Below are 19,794 nucleotides of genomic sequence, written 5' to 3'. Positions count from 1 at the left end.
CTCCATCTCTGTCTGTCCTTGGCCATCTTCTCTATTGTGCCTAAGGTTTGGTTCAGGGTCCTCATTCTGTACATTCCCAAAACCAGTTTTGGCCTTTGTTTTGCTAGTGTTCAGGGCTTCCTTCATTATGTCAGTAGCTTCATCTCGGTCTTCACCTCTGTCAGTCATGCAAGTCCCAGGTAGAGACTCGGGGATACCGCTGTACTCAGATATAGAAGGACTCTTCATGGCTGTTTCTGTAACAATTTTGCTTGACCAGTCGGGGTTATTAGCCCTGAGTGGACCATTCTTAGTCTGGCCTCTACCCATTGACCTGTTTGGCACGGGTGACACTACCAAGAGTCAAAACACAAGGCCCCGACTCCAGCCAACATAGCTCTCTGGATCATTGAGGCATGCAAGCCTCCAGATCTAACGACAAGGTTGTAGTCCTCTTGGAGGGTCCTGTGATGACCATGCACCTTATTACCTGCGCTGCACTTTCTCTGTAGCTGTTACACTTTATTCTGCATTCTGTTATTGGTTCACCTTGTTCTACCTTAATGAATTGATCTGTATGGACAATATCCAGAACAAAATGTTCATCTGAGAACAATAAACCAATTCTAATTGCACCCCTCGCTATTGTACCCGCAGTCCAATTTCAATACTCTTGTCGTTGATGGGGTGGTATTGGGTAGACCAGGAATTGTCACCGGGATTATTATTGCCACAGCTTTCAGAATACAGGAAGAAGCTTTTGTCTGCATACCGTCCAGGCAGATCACCCTAAGTACAAGTACTTCGAGGTGAAAAATGGAATGCAGAACATACTGTAACAGACTCAGAGAAAGTGTCGTGCAGGTAGGCAAGTCTGAAGGAACATATTGACCAAAACGTATCTGGACTCCGATACTTTGGGATGGACAGTAAACCTTGGCATTTAAAGCTGCATCTAAAGTCCACCATCGAATAAAGAGAGATGATGCTGCTGATGATGTTGTTATTTGGGGGATTTTTTTGGGGCTTTGATGTTTCTGTCATTCACTCTTTGGGGTTTTTTCTGTTTCGTGGATGTCGGTGAAGAGTAAGAATTTCAGGTTGTATACTGCATACATTTTCTGATATTAAATTGGACCATTTGATAGTGTAGTTAAGAAGGTGCGTGTCATGTTTGCATTCGTAGGTTGGAGCAATGAGCACAAGAGTCAGAAAGTCAGGTTACAGGTTATATCACACGTAATTCTGTTCCCCTCATTACAGGAAGGATGTCGTGCTTTTGGAGAGGGGGTGGAAGAGGTTTACCAAGATGTTGTCTGGATTTGAGAATATGAGTTATAACAAGAGGCTGGACAAACTTGGATTATTTTCCCTGGAACACTAAAGGCAGTTGGATTAAGGTATAAAATTGCAATTGTTCTTGTAGCCTAACTTTCTTATGCTTAGTGATAATTTTTATATAATCACCTATATTTGTGTACCTGTTTACTAAATTTTCCAGTAATTGTAGTACAGCTGAACCTATTTTTTTCAGAAACTCTCAGGTTTCCTGCGGCAGATGCCTCACTACTTGGATCTGGTTATTCATAGGTGACATCTTAGATCAGGGGTTCCCAACCATTTTATGTCATGGAGCCTTACCATTACTTGAGGGCTCTGTGAACCCCAGGTTGGGAACCCCAGTTCTATAGCACAGAAACAGGCCATTTGGCCCATTGAGTCCTTGCCAAACTATTATTCTGACTAGTCCCATCGACCACGGCCCTCCATTCCCCTCCCATCCACGTACCGATCCAAGTTTCTCTTCAATGTTGAAATCAAACCCACATCCACCACTTGTGGAGGCAGTTCATTCCACACACTCACTGCCATCCAAGTCAGTGGTTGTCAATCTTTTTTTAATGCAAGGACCCTTACCACAAACCAAAGGGTCTGTGGACCACAGGTTGGGCACTCCTGCTTTGAGTGATGAAGATCCCATCAGGTCCCCCTTAAATATTCCACCTTGATTTCCAGCATCATTCCATCTTATCAATGGAATGTGTTTTACCTCCATTCAGAGTATGAGCTGACCTTGACTTCTTTTTCCTTTTTCACATTCATTCTTTCTTCATGAAACACTCAATAAATGGGGTGGTATGGTAATGCAGTGTTTAGCCCAACGTTTTACAGTACCAGTGACCCGGGTTCAATTCCCATCACACGGTAGTGTAGTGGTTAGCACAACACTTTACAGTACAGGCGACCCAGGTTCAATTCTGACTGTAAGGAGTTCATATGTTCTCCCCATGAGAATGGGTACTCCAGTTTTCTTCCATAGTCCAACTACATACCAGTTGGATTGCTGTGAAGGTCCTATTCTGCATTGTAACTCAATAAATAAATAAGACTACGACCAGGTTTCATGCCTGATTCCTGAAGAACCTCTGGGTGAATATCACTAGATCCAGCAAGGCCGCGGGGAGAAGTTTATAAACTTATGAGAGGCAGAGATAAGGAGATGGACAGAATCTTGACCCCCAGGGTACAAATGTCATGCAATTAAGGCCAGGGGAGAAAGTTTTAAAGGTGGCATGTGAGGCAAGTTTTTTTTACATTAAGACTGGTGGACAGGCTGCTTGGGGAGGGCAATGGAAACAGGTACAATAGTGACATTTGAGACTTTTAGACAAACACATGAATACGCAGTGGATGAAAAGATATGGATCACATGCAGTTTAATTTGGCATCATATCCAGTACAGACATTGTGGGCCGAAGGCCCTTTTCCTGTGCGGTACTCCTCTATGTACGATTACTATTTAACACTCAGTAAGAAAAATAACTTTGAGCTTCATTAAAGCAGAGCAATTTTACAAAGGGGAAGCCCAAAATGTCAAGGAGAAACAGAAGGCTCTAGGGGTCCACACAGGTTGATAGGATGGTTAAGAAGGCAAACAATGTGTTAGTCTACAGTAATCGGGGATTAAGTTCAAGAGCGCGAGGCTATGGTGCTGCTCTACAAAACCCTGGTTTGACCACACTTGGAATACTGTATTGTGTTCAGTTCTGGTGGCCTCATTATGAGAAGGACATGGAAACTTTAGAGAATGTACAGAGGAGATATACCAGGATACTACCTGGATTAGAGAACATGATTTATAAGGATAGTTCAAAATACAAAGTACATAAATGCCACCTTGTACAACTTGGAGATAAATTTTCTTGTTGGCAAAAAAATAATGATAAGTCAAGTGAGCTATAGCTTTTCTCTTTGGAGTGAAAGACGATGAGAGGTGACCTGACAGAGACGTACAAGATAAGGTCAGCCAGATCTTTCTCCCCCAGTTGGAAATGACTGATACAATACGATACAACTTTAAGGCATTTTGAGGAAAGTATAGGGGTAGGCTTTTCTTATTGAATATATAGATAGAAAGTGGTAGATGTGTGAAAAGTGCTGCCGGGGGTGTTGGTACAGGCAGATACATTAGGGACATTTCAGAGATTCTTAGATCGGCACATGGATGATAGATGGAGGGGTATGTGGGAGGGATTGATTCTAGAGCAGGTTCAAAGGTTGTCACAACATCGTGAGCCCAGGGACCTGCACCATGCTGTAGTGTTCTGGAGTATGGGTTTGGAAAGGATATTTAATAAAGTTGATATAGCTGGACACTGACCTGATAAAAGGGAACGATTTTGGACAATTTAAAATTGTGAATAATTGACAGATTATAAAATCTAAACCGAATGAAGGCCCCCTGATAACTTCTGTGGAAATCCCTCAGCTTTACCGGGAATTAGTCGGAACATTGACGGATAAACTGTTCGTGCCAGTTGACAGAGTAAACTTTCATAGCAAAATAGACAGTCTGCCAAACCAGCATTGGTGGCCAACACCTTTCATCATGGCTTTAGGCCTGTACTCACCGGGGCTTAGAAGAATGAGGGGGGATCTGATCGAAACACATAGAATATTGAAAGGCCTAGATACAGTGGATGTGGAGAAGATGTTTCCTATAGTGGGAGTCCAGGACCAGAGGGAACACATTTTGAGTAGAAGATGGTCCGTTTAGAACAGAGATGAGCAGAAATTTCTTTAGCCAGAAGGTGGTGAATCTGTGGAGAATTTATTGCCACAGATGGCTGTGGAGGTCCAGTCATTGGGTATATTTAAAGCAAAGCTTGATAGTCTCTTGATTGGTAGGAATGTCAAAGGTTATGGGAGAATGGGATAGTAAATCAGCCATGAAAAAATGAAGACCTGATGGACCAAAAGGCCTCACTCTTCTCTGATAGTCTTAATACTCTGGCCTTCTTCATTCAGGGTCCTGGGGATAAGACTTGGGACGTTGCACATGGGGGCTGTCCAGGCAGGAGTAGCACCTCTTGTGAAGGGGCTTGTCATTTTGGGGCAGCTCACTCAGCTCTCACTGGTGACACCCAGTGGCTGTCTGCATGCGACCGTGGTCACACCTCAATGCTCTGCTTTGACAGGCGGTCCTCACACCCCGGTGAGATTGGGGCACACCTGTCCTAGAATGCTCTTGTGGACTGGGCGGATGAGATCAGCACGGAGATCCAATGGGCAATGTTCTGTGGAGAGCAAAGGGCAAATCAAGGCACAGAAGAATTCATGGTCATCCACTGCAACCCATGATCTCAGTCTCGTACCCTGGACCAGAATTTCTGAGGATGTGAGAGTGCAATGGCTTTCCACTTTAAAAACTCTCTGGGACGGGTTTCCTCAGGTAGTTCGATCTGTCTGGCATCGTGGGATAGGACAGAAAAACAATCAACCATCTGTCTGACGTCATGGGATAGGACAGAAAGCCAATCAACAAGACCCTGGAGTACTGGGTATTGCTCTGGGGTAAGATCATTTGAGCTGGAAAGAATGCAGGGAATATTTATGAGAATGCTGCCAGGTCTCCAGGCTGAGTTACAGGAATAGGCTGGGCAGTATAGGACTTATTCCTGGGAACGCAGGAAAGAGATGACCTGGGTGACACTGTGGTGTAGTAGTCGGCACAATCACTTTCCAGTGCCAGTGATCACTGACCAGATTTCGATTTCTATCGCTGTCTGTAAGGAGTTTATACGTTCTCCCCATGACTGTGTGGGTTTCCTCCCACAGTCCAAAGATGTACATTTGTGGTTATGGTTAGTGAATTGTGGGAATGCTATGTTGGTACGAGAAGTGTGGTGACATTGCAGGCTTCCCCCAGCATGCTCTTCGCTGATTTGCTTTGACACAAGTAATACATTTCTCTGTGTCTTTGAATGTAGGCTAATCTTTAAAGACATAAAATCAAAGTTTCAAAGTCCAAAGTAAATTTATTACCGAAGTACTATATACAACCCCAAGATACGTTTTCTTGTGGCATACTCAACAAATCAAAGAAACACAATGGAATTAATGAAAGACCACACCCACACCCAACAGGGCAGACAACCAGTGTGCAAAAGACAACAAATTGCAAACACAAAAGAGAAAAAAAAATAGTAAATAAGCAATAAATATTGAGAAGATGAGATGAATTGTCCGTGAAAGTGAGTCCATAGGTTGTGGGAACAGTCCAGTGGAGTGACGTGGAGCTATCCTATCCTCACTGGTTCAAGAGCCTGATGGTTGTTACTGAACCTGGTCATGTGGGTCCTGAGGCTCCTGTACCTCCTTCCTGATGGCAGCAGCGAGAAGAGAGCATGGCCTGGGTGGTGGAGGTCCCTGATGATGGATGCTGCTTTCCTGTGACAGAGTTTCATGTAGACATGCTCATTGGTTGGGAGGGCTTTACCTGTGATGGACAAGGCCAAACCATTACTTTTTTTTTTTAAATATAGGATTTTCCATTTATGGGTATTGACCTTTCCATACCTGGCTATGATGCAGCCAGTCAATATACTCTCCACTCATCTGGAAGTTTGTCAAAGTTTTAGATGTCATGCTGAATCTTTGCACCTCCTAAGGAAGTAGAGACACTGCTGGGCTTTCTTTGTAATTATAATTGTACCCAGGACAGACCTGCTGAAATGAGGACCATGAGGAATTTAAAATTGCTCATCCTCTCCACCTCAGATCCCTGAAGAGGATTGGCTCATGGACCTCCTAAAGTTAATAATCAGCTCCTTTATCTTGTTGACAGTAAGCGAGAGGTTTTGTTATGGCACCACTCAGCCGGATTTTCAATCTCCCTCCTATATGCTGATTCGTCACCACCTTTGAGGCATAAATCCAGACTGACATTGTCCCCCGCCCCCCCAGGAAAGGGAACCAAAAACTAGAGGACTCAGGCTACAGGCTTAAAGTGAGGAAGGGGAAAGATTTGGGAAGGACCTGGTGTACTTTTATCAGAGGGTGATCAGTTTATCAAACAAGCTGCCAGCAGAAGTAGTTGAGGCAGGTCCGATGTTGTCATTTAAAGTTAAATTGGATAGGTATATGGACAGGAAAGGATTGGAGGGTTATGGGCTGAGTGCAGGTCGGTGGGACTAGGATAGAGTAAGAGTTCAGCAAGGACTAGAGGGGCCGAGATGGCCTGTTTCCCTGCTGTAATTGTTATATGGTTATATGATTTTCTGTCTGTAGCTGGACTCTTTCATAAACTACAATTCTGAATGCTATTTGCTTACTCGTGTTGTTTGTATGATTTTTTCCCTCCTGTACATTGGGTGTTTGACCATCTTTATTTTAAAATGGGTTCTATTGCGTTTCTTTGCTCGTATGGCTGCCCGTAAAGAGACAAACCTCAAGGCTGTGTATGCTGACACACATGTACCTTTAATAACAAATTTATTTTGAACTTTAGTATGACTCAAAATGATATTGCGATAGGTTGAATGTTCTAATTCTGCTCCTGTGGTCTAAATTTGCAATTTTGTTTAAGGAAAAAAGTAAGAGCAATAAACGATTCCATTCTGCAGATTCTCTCAACCCATTTGTGACTTTGCCTGTTCTTTATCTGCACCTTCTACACTGAACACTCTTGTCATCTTTAATCCCTCCAGACTTCCATTTTGTTGCACACCCTCTTTGAGCACTTCTCCTTCATCTCCCCCCCCACCCAATCTACACTTGTGTAAAATCTGTAACATGTCTCTGCTGAAAGATCAACCCAGAATATTAACCATTTCTCTCTCTGCTGAGATAGTCAGAGCACTACAGCACAAAACAGGTCCTTTGGCCCATCTAGTCAATGCAAAGCTATTTATCTGTCTAGTTCCATCAACCTGCACCTGGACCATAGCCTCCCGTACCCCTCCCATCCACATACCTATCCAAATTTCTCTAAAATGTTGAAATTGAACCCACATCCATCACTTCTGCAGGCAGCTCGTTCCACAATCTCACCACCCTCTGAGCGAAGTTTCCCTTTAGGTTCCCCTTAAACTTTTCACCTTTCAACCTGAACTCAGACTTCAAGTTCTAGTCTCACCCAACCTCAGTGGAAAAAGCCTGCTTGCATTTACCCTATCTATACCCCTCAATTTTGTAAATACCTCCATCAAACCTTCCCTCTTTCTCCTGTGCTCTAGGGAATCAAGTCCTGTTGCCCAACCTCCTGAGAATTCCGAGCAGCTTCTGGTTTCAATTAACTTTCAAGCATCCATTGTCTTTGTAGTTTTATTGTAAATTGTGATTTTTTTAAAATATCCTAGCAGCTCCAGCCTTTTAAATTAATTCATTCTGACCTCAATCAGCCTCACTAGGAAAGCAGGGGCCCAGGGTGTGTGCACAGCTGTGACCAAGTTCAAGAAACAGTGTAGCCCCTCATACAGATGTTTCACACTGTAAACTGTTGAGAACAATCCCTCAGATGAACATACAAGTTTATCTTAAACAGGAAACAAAGCAGAGTCACCTAATGTAGTCACCTCACAGCACTGTCACAAGTTAATGCTTTCCAATTATTTCCACGTTGGCTGTGTTTTTCGTGACACTGTTAAGTGATTAAACACATGGAAAGCGATCAGAGTTAAACCCACAGCTGCTCGACCCTCATTCCAGGAACTATGGACGATACAGTCTGTGCAAGCTCAGCACTTCTCACTTTGGCTGTCAGCATACTCAATTCCAACAAGATCTCTTTGTCCCTCTCCCTCCTACTCCTCTGCTCAACACAAAGTTCAGGACTGCTTTGCAGCCAATTCATGCCTCAGGAATAAAGCCAGCCACCATCTGTTTGGAAATACAGGACCTTGGATTGTGCAAGAACCATAGCACAGCAGAGGGGAATTCAGCCCAGAAAGTATGTTCTAACCCTTAGCTATCAACTAGAGATCAGAGCTTGCTACATATATATTTTGTAATATTTTCAAAGAGGTGTGGGCTTTAATCACAAGATATGAGCAGATGTAGGCCACTCTGCCCATCAAATCTATTCCACCATTTGATCGCAGCTGATTTAAGATTAGACAGGGGTCACCAATCTGGGGTCCACAGCATAAAAAGATGAGAACCCATCATAAAGCATTGGCCTAATTCTGCTCACATCGAGTCTGCTCCGACATCCTTTTGACCCAAGACCTCCCCCACTAACAGAACCATCTTCTCCACGTCCACTCTGCTGAGGCCTTTCAATATATTTCAAAGAGATTTCCCCCTCAGCGGATATAGGACCAAGCGTTCCTCACGTTAACCCTTTCAGTCCCACGATCATTCTTGTGAAACGCCACTGGACCCTCTCCAATACCAGCACATCCTTTTGTAGATAAGCGGCCCGAAACTGCTTACAGTACACCAATGTCTTTTAACCTTGTATCTTGGCCCATAACGTCAGCTGCTTATTCATTTCCATAGATGCTGCCTGACCTGCTGAGTTCCTCCAGCATTGCGTGTGTGTTTCCCTAGATCTCCAGCATCGACAGAATCTCGTCTGTTTACATTTATCAATCCCAATTTCATTTAGAGATACACAGCAGAACAGGTCCGTCCAGTCTAACTGCAAGACAATTTACAATGAACAATTAACCTACTAAGTAGCAAGGCTTTGGAGTGTGGGAGGAAACTGGAGCACCGGGAGGAAGCCCACGCACAAAAGGGAAGAACGTGCAAGCCTCTTAGAGGATGCCAGAACTGAACTCTGATGCCTCGGCTGTAATAATATCGCAATTGCAACTCATTACTATTAACCAACCGAAGTTTTGAAAGATGGTCTTCCAATGATCTATACAATGTTAAGAGATTGTTCCTTTGTGAGGATAAAAGTGCTGCTTTACAAAGGGTAAGCAAGTAGATTGAAGTTCAAAAGTTATGAAGTTGCAACTTTATAAAACTCTAGTTGGGCCACATCTAGAGTATTGCATACAGTTCTGGTCACCCCATTATAGGAAGGATGTTGAGGCCTTGGAGAAGTTGCAGAAGACGTTTTCCAGAGTGCTTCCTGGTTTAGAGGGCATGTGCTTCTGAGAGGTTGGATAGATTGGTTTTTTTTGGGAGTGGCAGAGGCTGGGGGAGATCTGATAGAGGTTTACAGGATTGGGTGAGCCATTGATAGAGTAGACAGTGTCATTTTCCGCAGGTAGAAATGTCTAACGCTGGACAGCATACATTGAAGGCAAGAGGGGGTGGCTTCACAGGGGATGTGAGGGGCAAGCTTCTACTTTTAAAAAAAAAAGACTCAGTGGTGGATGCCTGGAATGTGCTGCCTGGTATGGTGGTAGAAGCAAATATATTACTGTACAGGGTTTTAAGAAATGTTTAGATAGGCACGTGGATATGAGGAAGATGGAGGGATATGGACATTATCTAGGGAGGAAGGATTAGTTTAGGGAGGGGGTTTGATTTACTTTTTAGCTGGTTCAGCACAGCTCTGAGCTGAAGGGTCTGCTCCTGTACAGTTTGATAATCTATCATTTAAACATAAATTGTGTTGAATTGAAGTGTCAAATTGGTCTTTTTCTTGTAGTTAAATTTGTGCCCAGGCTCAGCCATTCCTGAATGCCCTTGAAACATGGCGATTTGCCTCCTTGAACTGCTGCCATCCAGAAAATGTGTACAATTCCTTGGATTTTAATTAAGCTGCAAAGCCTTTTGTATTAATATTTTTAATATTCAATGCTTGTGGACTTTGCTGGCTGAATTATCCCCAAGTAACTGAGCTGGTGAGACGACTTCATGAACTACTGCAGTCCAGGCTGTGTGGGCTACTCCCACAGTGCGGTCAGGGAAGGAGTGCCAAGATTTTGACCCGGTGATGGTGAATTAAATAACAATATGTTTAAATGCTGCTTTTGATAAAAAGTTCAATAATAATTCAGTAAATGCTCACAGCCCAATACCAAGTGGGCAAGGCTGACAACGAAAGCACACGTTACATGCACACTGGAGGAACAGCAGGTCAGACATCATCATAGGCCAGGCAATGCTGTCATGCCTCTTGACTTGGCCACTTAGTAAATGACGGCTGGTATGAAAACAACGTTTTCTTGCACAGATTTTCCTCTATGCAAGATATGGTCAACTTCTCCTGGTGTAGGGTGGGGGAGTTGAGATGCAGAATGAATTGGTGTAATGCACTCAGCTGCTGCCCCTACCCAGAGGGCAGTAAATATCAAGAGCAGGAAAAAAAAATTTAATTCTTCATTACAATTGAATTGTGACAGATTGTATGTTGTATTCCTACAGCAAGTTATTTCTGAATGTGAATGAAGAAGTGATGTGTCTCATGTACAAGAAAACAACAGTAAAGTGCGTCATTTGCATCAAATCAGTGATGTTTGTGCTGGGGCAGCCTGCAAATGTCACCACGTTTCCAGTCACCAACAGAGCACACCCACTAACACTAACCCATGCATCCTTAGACTGTGGGAGGAAACCAGAGCACCCAGAGGAAACCCACATGGTCACAGGGAGGACATACAAACTCCTTACAGACAGCAGCAGGGATTGAACTCTGCACTTACAGCTGGCACTTAATTTGCTCCTTTCCACACCTTGTGCGGCATCGGATGGCAACCTTACTGTTTCTTTAGTATTGATCTTTTTTTAAAAAATATAAATGAGGCCGAGTTGTTAGCTTGACACTCAATCCAGCATGGATGGATAGTGTACAAGAAGCTGGCCAGATTTGAACCTGGAACCACTCGTACCAAGGTCAGGTATAAATGCCACCACACCACTGGCTAGCTTGGCACTGTAATAGTGTAACACTGACTGCTACACAACATGCTGCTACCATGTGGTTCAAACCAGACAATCTGAATCAAGCAATACATTTCCAGGTCAGACTACTTTGTGTTGAGGGAATTCCCTGTTCTTTTGTAGCTCCCATTCTACCAGTTGGTAGGGGTGGTGGGTTTGGAAGGAGCTCTGAGGAGCCTCAGTGAGATGTTGTAATGGATCCTGTAGATACTACACAATGTTGTTGCTGTATGTCAGTGGTGGGGTGAGTGGAAACGTTGGATTTACTATACAGAACCTCAGCTTCATGTTACCAGGGAGGAGATACAGGATCTTGAAAACACACACTCAACATTTTAGGAACAGCATCTTCCCTTCTGCCATCAGGATTTCCGAACAGACAATGAACCTATGAACACTTTACTGTACTTCTAATTCATAAATACAAGATAATCTAAAATACAATTTCTTATTGCAACTTATGTATTGCATTGTACTACTGCCACAAAAAACAAATATCATGACTTATCATTATATGCCATGTTGTATGACATGAGCGATCATGGTCTTTAACCATGATTCTTGGCAAGTTTTTCCCTACAGAACTGGTTTGCCATTGCCTTCTTCTGGAGAGTGTCTTTACCAGACGGGTGACCCCAGCCATTATCAATACTCAGACTGTCTGTCTGGCGTCAGTGGTCACATAACCAGGACTTGTGATGTGTACCAGTTGCTCATACGACCATCCACCACCTGCTCCCATGGTTTTGTGACCCAGATCGGGGTCTAAGCAGGTGCTACACCTTGCCCAAGGATGACCTGCAGGTTAGTGGAGGGAAGCAGCACCTTACACCTCCTCTGGTAGAGACGCACCTCCACCCCGCCACCCAATGAATTTGAAGGCAGTCAGTGATAATAAACCCGATTCTACAGAAGATGTGCTCCTTTCTCAGCTTACCTGCCTGACCTGCCGAGTTTCTAGATTTTAAAATCTCCGGATTTCCAACATCAGTAGTTTGATTTTCACATACAAATTCAGTGACCCAATGGGCTGGTCCTGGACTTCTTTCCTAGCATAATTTACATATTACTATTTAACTATTCATGGTTTTATTACTATTTAATTACTTATGGTGCAACTGTAACGAAAACCAATTTCCTCCGGGATCAATGAAGTATGACTATGACTACTATGTTTTATTGCAAGAATTCTTCCGACCTGTTTTTATTCATGAGCTCAAGAGACTGCCAGTACCTGGGGTCAGAAGTCTCTCCCATTATCTCTTGCAGCTTGTCCACAAAGTGCACCAAATCCATCAGTCCCTTGACGTACTGCATGAGTGGATCGTCTGCTGAAGGGGCGTAGCTCTTCCCTCCAAGCTCCAGGCTTCTAATAAAGGATGCTGCAGTCTGAGAATGGGAGAAGAAGTGTGACATTAGCTTGTGCTATCGTAACTATATGTTGGTGCTGCGTGTATCGTGCTTTGCACCTTGGCCCTGGAGAAACGGTGTTTCATTTGGTTGTATACACATGTATGGTTGAACTACAATTAAATTTGAACTTGATATGATCTGTGTTGACAGATCAGCCGATGAGGAAGGTAGTTCTCTATTTACAGAGGAATAGAGCCAGGAGATGAGTTGAGGGGATATTGTTGAACACTGAGCAGGCTCGATGGCAACATTTAAGAGAAGTTTGGCCCATCTAGTTGATGAACAGCAGCCTGACAATTTGCTATCGTGATGGGTGAAAGACTGAGTGAAGGAACATCGACATACACACTGTTACCATTCACGCCTCCAGACCTCTTGGAACCCTCAAGAATTCCTCTACCTGACCCTTGCTGTTAAACTCAGCCTTTAATAGAGCATAGAATAGCATTGTATATGCCATTCAGCCCACGATGTTGTGCTGACCTTTTAACATACACCAAGATCAATCCAAACTTTCCCTCCTATATAGCTTCCCATTTGTTCTTCATCCACGTGCCCAAGAGTCGCTTAAATGTCCCAGATGTATCTGCCTCTACCACCACCCTGGCGGCATATTCCATTCACCCAACACTCTAAAAAAAACCTTGTGCATCTCTGATGACTATCTGCCCCACCCCCCATACTTTCCTCCAGTCACCTTAAAATTTACTCTCCTGTATCAGCCGTGTCTGCTCTGGGAGGGGGGGGGGAAGAAAGTCATTGGCTGTCCAGTCTAGCTCTATCACAGAGTGCTACAGCACAGAAACAGGCCATTTGGCCCATCTAGTCCATGCCAAGCTGTTACTCAGCCTAGTCCCATTGACTTGCACCTGGATCACAACACTACATACTCCTCCTACAGACTAGATGGGCCAAATTTTTCTTAAGTGTTGCCATCGAACCCACAATCTCCATTTCTGCTGGTGGTTCACCTTCACTCAGAGGGTGGAGAGTGTGGAACGTCTCATCCTCCTTCACTCCAAAGAGAAAAGCCCTCACTCAACCTATCCTCAAGACATGCTCTCTAATCCAGAGAGCATCCTGGTAAATCTCCTCTGTAAATATCTCCAATAATAGGATCAAAATTAGGCCATTTGGCCCATCAAGTCTGCTTCACCATTTCATCACGGCTGATCCAATTTTCCTCTCAGCACCAGTCTCCTGCCTTCTCCCCATATCCCTTCTTGCCCTGACCAATCAAGAATCGATCAACCTTGGCCTTAAATATACATAAATATTTGGCCTCCACAGCTGCCTGTGGCAAAGAATTCCACAGATTCACTGCTTTCTGGTTAAAAAGATTCCTCCTCCTTTTCTCTAAAAGGATGCCCCCTCAGCTGTGTCCACTGGTAATAACTCAATTTATTTAAAAAAATATACAGCACAGAATAGGCCCTTCCGACTCAATGAGCCACACCACCCAGCAACTCACTACTTAACCCTGGCCTAACTACAGAACAAATTACAATGACCAATTAACCTACCAACCAGCAAGTCTTTGGACTGACAGGGAAAGCCAGTTGGGCTGGAGAGGAAGGAATCTGCTAGGAGAGGAGAGTGGACTGTGCGAGAAAGGGAAGGTGGTAGAGCACCAGGGGAAGGTGATAGGCAGGTGATGAGAAGAGATCGAGGCCAGAGTGGGGGAATAGAGGGGGTGGGGGAGAAGAGGAGGAACAAAATTACCAGAAGGAGAAATTGATGCTCATGTAATCAGGTTGGAGGCTACCTAGATGAAATGAGCTGCTGTTCCTCCACCCTGAGAGTGGCCTCATCGTGGCAGAAAAGGAGGCCATGACTGACAAGTTGGAATAGGAATTAAAATGGCTGGTGACCAGGAAATTCCACCTTTGGCAACAGAGCTTAACAAAGCAATCTCCCAATTTATGTAGAGTCTCACCAATGTAGTGGAGGCTGGATACAATAGACAAACCCCACAGATTCACAGGCGAAGCGTTGCCTCATCTGGAAGGTCTCCGTGCACCCCTGAATGGAGATGGTGAGCGGGCAGGTGTGGCATCTGTTACTTACAGGGATACGTGCCAGGAGGAAGTTTAGTGGGAAGTGATGAATGGACAAGTTCAGAGCTGCCTTACCTGGTACAAGGACATCTGCTTTCTGCGTGCTGTGTGCTTGAGGTGAGTGAAACCATCAGGACCAAGTGCCCGGTCAGGGACATTGAAAACACATGCCAATGCCAGGTCACTCCTGGAGTTCACCAACAAGTGCAAATAATCAGACAGAAGCTTCCTCCAGACCGGCACCAGCTATAACAGAACAATGGTGAAGTGTGAGAAACACCCAGTCATGTGCCTGGACCACAAAAACACTGTAATGTAATGCAATAATTAAAGAGACGCTGGAAATCCAGAGTAATGCACAGAATTCTAGTGCAGGGGCTCCCACCCTGGGGAGCATGGCATAAAAAGATTGGGAACCCTTGTTTCAGGGAAAGTTAGCAAGCTGGTCGATGTTTCAGGTGGAGACCCGTCATCAGGACTGGAAAGGAAGGGGGAAAGATGCCAGAGTAAGAAAGTTGGGGAAGGGAAGGAAGGCAGATAAGCTGGCAGGTGGATAGGTGGGGGAAAGATAGAAGCTGAGATGTGAAGAGGTAAAGGACTGAAGGAGAAATTTGATAGGAGAGGACAGTGGATCATAGAAGAAAGGAACAGAGGGGAGGTGATGGGGAGCCAGAGTGGGAAATGGAAAACAAAGAAGAGGTGGGGGGGGGGGGGGGGGGGCGGGGAAAGAAGTGACCGGAAATTAGAAAAGTCAATGTCGATGCCATCAGGTTGGAGGCTACCCAGACAGAATACGAGTGTTGCCCACTGAGTTTATGAATTTAAAACCCAGTTTATAGGACATTTGTGTTGACATTTTCATGAGCAGATACAAAAGCCTAAACACAAGAGATTCTGCAAATGTTGGGAATCTTGAGCAATGCAAAATGCTGGAGGAACGCAGATCAGGCAGCGTCTATGGAGAGGGATAAACAGTTGATGTTTTGAGCAGAGGCCCTTCATCAGTGGCCCTTCGTCAGGACTCAAGGGTTCCAGCCTGAAACGTTGACCAATCGTTTCCACGGATGCTGCCTGACCTGCTGAGTTCCTCCAGCTTGTTGTGAGTGCTGCTTTGACCTCAGCATCTGCAGAGTATTTTGTGTTTACAACACCTCTTCAAGACTCTTTGCCTCACCTTAGAAGTGGACCGACATTGCTCACTGGGTGGAGAAGTGGGTACTTCTGGTGCTGTATCCGATGAAGATCCCATTAGGAAGTCCAGTAGTTCCACCTAAATTATTTTACATTTAGTTTTGTTGTTCTCACAAATTGGCATCAATTCAGATTGTATCATATCCACAAAAAGGCTATTTAGGTCTAACCATCTACTTGGAGATGGAGCGTGGAACCTGCCACCAGCTCTTAGAGCCCAGGTGAGCCGGCACCACCCAGCAAACCAACCCATTTAACACAGGCCTGATAACAGCAGTTCAGTCACCAACTTACCTACTAACCAGTTCCGGCTCTTTGCACTTAAAATTGTTTCTTCTTTTTGCATTTACACAGATTGCTGTCTTTTGCACTGGTTGAAAGCCCTAGCTGGGCAGTATTTAATTGATTCTATCATACTTATTTTAGATTTGTTGAGTATGCCCACAAGACATTAAATCTCAGGGCTGTATATGGTGACACGTGTACTCCAATAATAAAATGCAATTTGAACTATTCCCTCTGAGTACCAATGGCATTTAAATCGAAGCAGTTATACTCGTGTGGCTGGTTAATAGATCTCCAGCTATGGTTCCTGTACTTGTACTTTCTGAAGTTATTAGAGGTGCTCCACAGGAAGATGCAGCACAACTTGGCACAGCAACATCTCTGCCCAAGGCCACAAGTAATTGCAGAGGATTACAAATGCAGCCCAGTCCATCACACAACCCAGTATGGAGCAGTACACCAATGTAGCCATTGGCGCAGTGCTTTATGCCAGCTGCAGGATCTGCATTTCATTCCTGCTGCTGCAAGGAGTGGCCATTCACTTGGAGTGTGCCAGTATTTAGTAACCTCGGCTCATCAGGTTTGGGCAAGATCAGGTTTGGGTGAGGTAAATTGTCTTTCAAGTTGCTTTTTCTGTCCTCATTTGCCAATTCCTCATCTGTTAGTAGTTTAGTGAGAATGGCTGCAAGGGCAGTGTGGATGCGGGAAGTCTGGGAGACCTGCAGTCTCCTAGATAAAGACATCTACACCAGGTTCACCGATCTGCAGCTCCTGACAGAGTGTATCGAAGAACTGAAGCTGCAGATGGGAGAATGAGGTGGTGGTAGACAGGAGCTACAGGGAAGTAGTCACCCTAGATTGCAGGACTGTCAGGAGAAGGGGGGCAAACGCAACTAGTGCAGAGTACACCTGTGCCCATTCCCCTCAGTAACAAGTATACAACTTTAGATATTTTTGGTGGTGGGGGGGGGCAAAAAAAGAGCCACAGAGCTGGGTCTCTGGCACCGAGTCTGGTGCTGTGGCTCAGAAGAGCAGAAAGGTCTTGATAGGAGGTTCCCTAGTCAGAGGAACAGAGACTAGGTTCTGTAGGTATGAAAGAGACATCCGGATGGGATGTTGCCTCCCTGGTGCCAGGATCAGGGATGTCTCCGATTCGGTCCATGGCATTATCAAGGGAGAGGCGAGCAGCTAGAAGTCTTGGTGGATGGTCGATAGTCAAGGTGAGGAAATCCTGAAGAGAGATTTTAGGGAACCACATAGAAGTTAAGAAACAGGACCTCCAAGGTTGTATTCTCTGGATTGCTGCCTGTGCCACAAGCCAGTGAGGGCAAGAATAGAATATTTGGTAGGTGAATGAGTGGCTGAGGAACTGGTGCAGGGGTCAGGGTTTATGGATCATTGGGATCTCTTCTGTGGAAGGCAAAACCTGTACAAAAGGGGCAGGTAGCATCTGAACCTGAGGGGGTCCAATACATTGCAGGCAGGTTAGCTAGAGTTGTTCGGGTGGGTTTAATCTAGTTTGACAGGGGGATGGGAAATGGAGTGATAGTGCTGAAGATGAGATAGTTGGTTTACAGACAGAAGCAGTGTAGTGAAGAGAGGCTGTTGATAGGGCAAAGTTGCAGTCAACAGGATGAGCCGCAATGTAAAAGGTGGGCAAAATCAGAAGGGTGAATACAGGTCTGAAGGTGTTGTATCTGACTGCGCGCAGTATACAGAATAATTTAGATGAACTTGGAGCAGCCACAGATTGGTAGGCATGATGTTGGCACCACTGAATCGTGGTTACAAGATTGTAGCTGGGAGCTTAATATCCAAGGATACACATTGTATCAAAAGGACAGGCAGAGGAGTTGATGTTGCTCTGTTGGTAAAAAATGAAATCAAATCAGAAACAGTTGACAAGGTTGCAAGGTGTTGAATCATTGTGGATAGTGCCAAGGAACTGCAAGGCCCTGCTGGATAGTCCCCCCAAACAGCAGCAAGGATGTGATCTACAAATTACAAATGGGAGATAGAAAATGCATGCCAAAAGGACAATGTTACAACAGTCTTGGGGGGGTTTCAATATGCAGATAGATTGGGAAAGACCAGGTCGGGACTCGAATCCTGGAGGGCGAATTTCTGTCGTGCCCATGAGATGGCTTTTTAGAGCAGTTTGTGGTTGAGCCCACTTGGGTATCAGCTATTACAGCTGAATAAAGGGAATTACAGAGGCAGAGAGGAGTTGGCCAGAACTGATCGGAAAAGAACACTGGCAGCGATGACAGCAGGGCAGCAATGGCTGGAATTTCTGAAAGCAATTCAGAAGGCGCAGGATACATTCACCCCAAAGAGGAAGTAGTATTCTGAAGGCAAGACTACAACCATGAGTAACAAGTCAAAGGAAACAAAAGCCAAAGAGGCGGCATATAATAGAGCAAAAAATAGTGGGTTTGGAAGCTTTTAAAGACCAACAGAAGGCAACTAAAAAAGTCATTAAGGTAAAGATGGAATACAAAAGCAAGCTAGCCAATAATATTAAAGAGAATACCAAAAGTTTTTTCAGATACATACAGTGTAAAAGGGAGGCAAGTCTGGATATCGGACCACTTGAAAATAATGCTGGCGAGGTAGTAATGGGGATCAAGGAAATGGTGGACAAGCTGAATAAGTATTTTGCATCAGTCTTCACTGTGGAAGACATTAGCAGTATGATGGAAGTTCCAGGCGTCAAGGATCATGAAGTTACATTATTAGGGAGAATGTTCTCGGAAACTGAAAGGCGTGAAGGTAGCCGAGTCACCTGGACCAGATGGTGAACACCCCAAAGTTCTAAAAGTGGAGGCTGAAGAGATTGTACAGGCATTAACAATGTTCTTTCAAGAATCACTGGATTCTGGAATGGCTCCAGAAAACTGGAAAATTGCAAATATCACTCCACTCTTCAAGAATGGAGAGGGGCAGAAGGAAACTATAGACCAGCTAGTCTGACCTCAGTGGTTGGGGAAAATGGTGAAATTGATTGTTAAGGATGTGATTTCAGGGTACTTTTTAGGTACATGATAAAATAGGCTGTAGTCAGCATGGTTTCAATCTTGCCTGACAACTCTGTTGGAATTCTTTAAAGAAATAACAAGTAGGATAAACAAGGGAGAAACAGTTGATGATGTGTACTTGGATTTTCAGAAGCCCTTTATTAAGGAGTCACACACTAGGCTGCTCAACAAGCTATGAGCTTATGGTATTACAGTGAAGATCCTGGCATGGACAAAGCAGTGGCTGATTGACTGGAGGCAAATAGTGGGAATAAAGGGAACCTTTTCAGGCTGGCTGCCACTGACTAGAGGTATTCCACAGGGAGCAGTGTTAGGACCATTTCTTTTTACATTATGTTAATGATTTGGATGATGGAATTGATGGCTTTGTTGGAAAGTTTGCAGATGATATGAAGATAGGAGGAGGGACAGGTAGGTTTGAGGAAGGAGTGGGCTACAGAAGGATAGGCAGATTAGGAGAATAGGCAAAGAAAAGGCAGATGTTTGTGCACTTTGGTAGAAGAAATGAAAGGGTTGACCATTTTCTAAATGGAGAGAAAATACAAAAAAAACTGAGGTGCAAAGGGGCTTGAGATTCCTCGTGCAGGGTCCCTAAAGGTTGATTTGCAGGTTGAACCTGTAGTGAGGAAGGCAAACACAACATTAGCGTTAATTTCAGAGGACTAGAATATAAGAGCAAGGATGTAACGTTTAGACTTTATAAAGCA

General features: G+C 44.4%; 1 protein-coding gene across 1 annotated transcript in view; it reads right to left on the bottom strand.

The window, feature by feature from the left end:
• Positions 1-19,794, bottom strand: part of parpbp (PARP1 binding protein) — a 42,875-nt gene that overhangs the window by 12,656 nt on the left and 10,425 nt on the right. The window contains exons 4-6 of the mRNA XM_072267406.1: positions 15,748-15,843; positions 14,649-14,819; positions 12,338-12,492 (exon numbers count right to left, since the gene is read on the bottom strand). Of these exons, the coding sequence (XP_072123507.1) occupies positions 12,338-12,492; positions 14,649-14,819; positions 15,748-15,843 (422 nt within the window). The remainder of the gene's footprint in view (positions 1-12,337; positions 12,493-14,648; positions 14,820-15,747; positions 15,844-19,794) is intronic.

The sequence above is a fragment of the Mobula birostris genome, chromosome 9 (genome assembly GCF_030028105.1).
Source record: "Mobula birostris isolate sMobBir1 chromosome 9, sMobBir1.hap1, whole genome shotgun sequence".
Classification (NCBI taxonomy): Eukaryota; Metazoa; Chordata; class Chondrichthyes; order Myliobatiformes; family Myliobatidae; genus Mobula; species Mobula birostris.
Note: the sequence above shows the minus strand (reverse complement) of the source record. Positions and strands in the feature narration are given on the sequence as shown.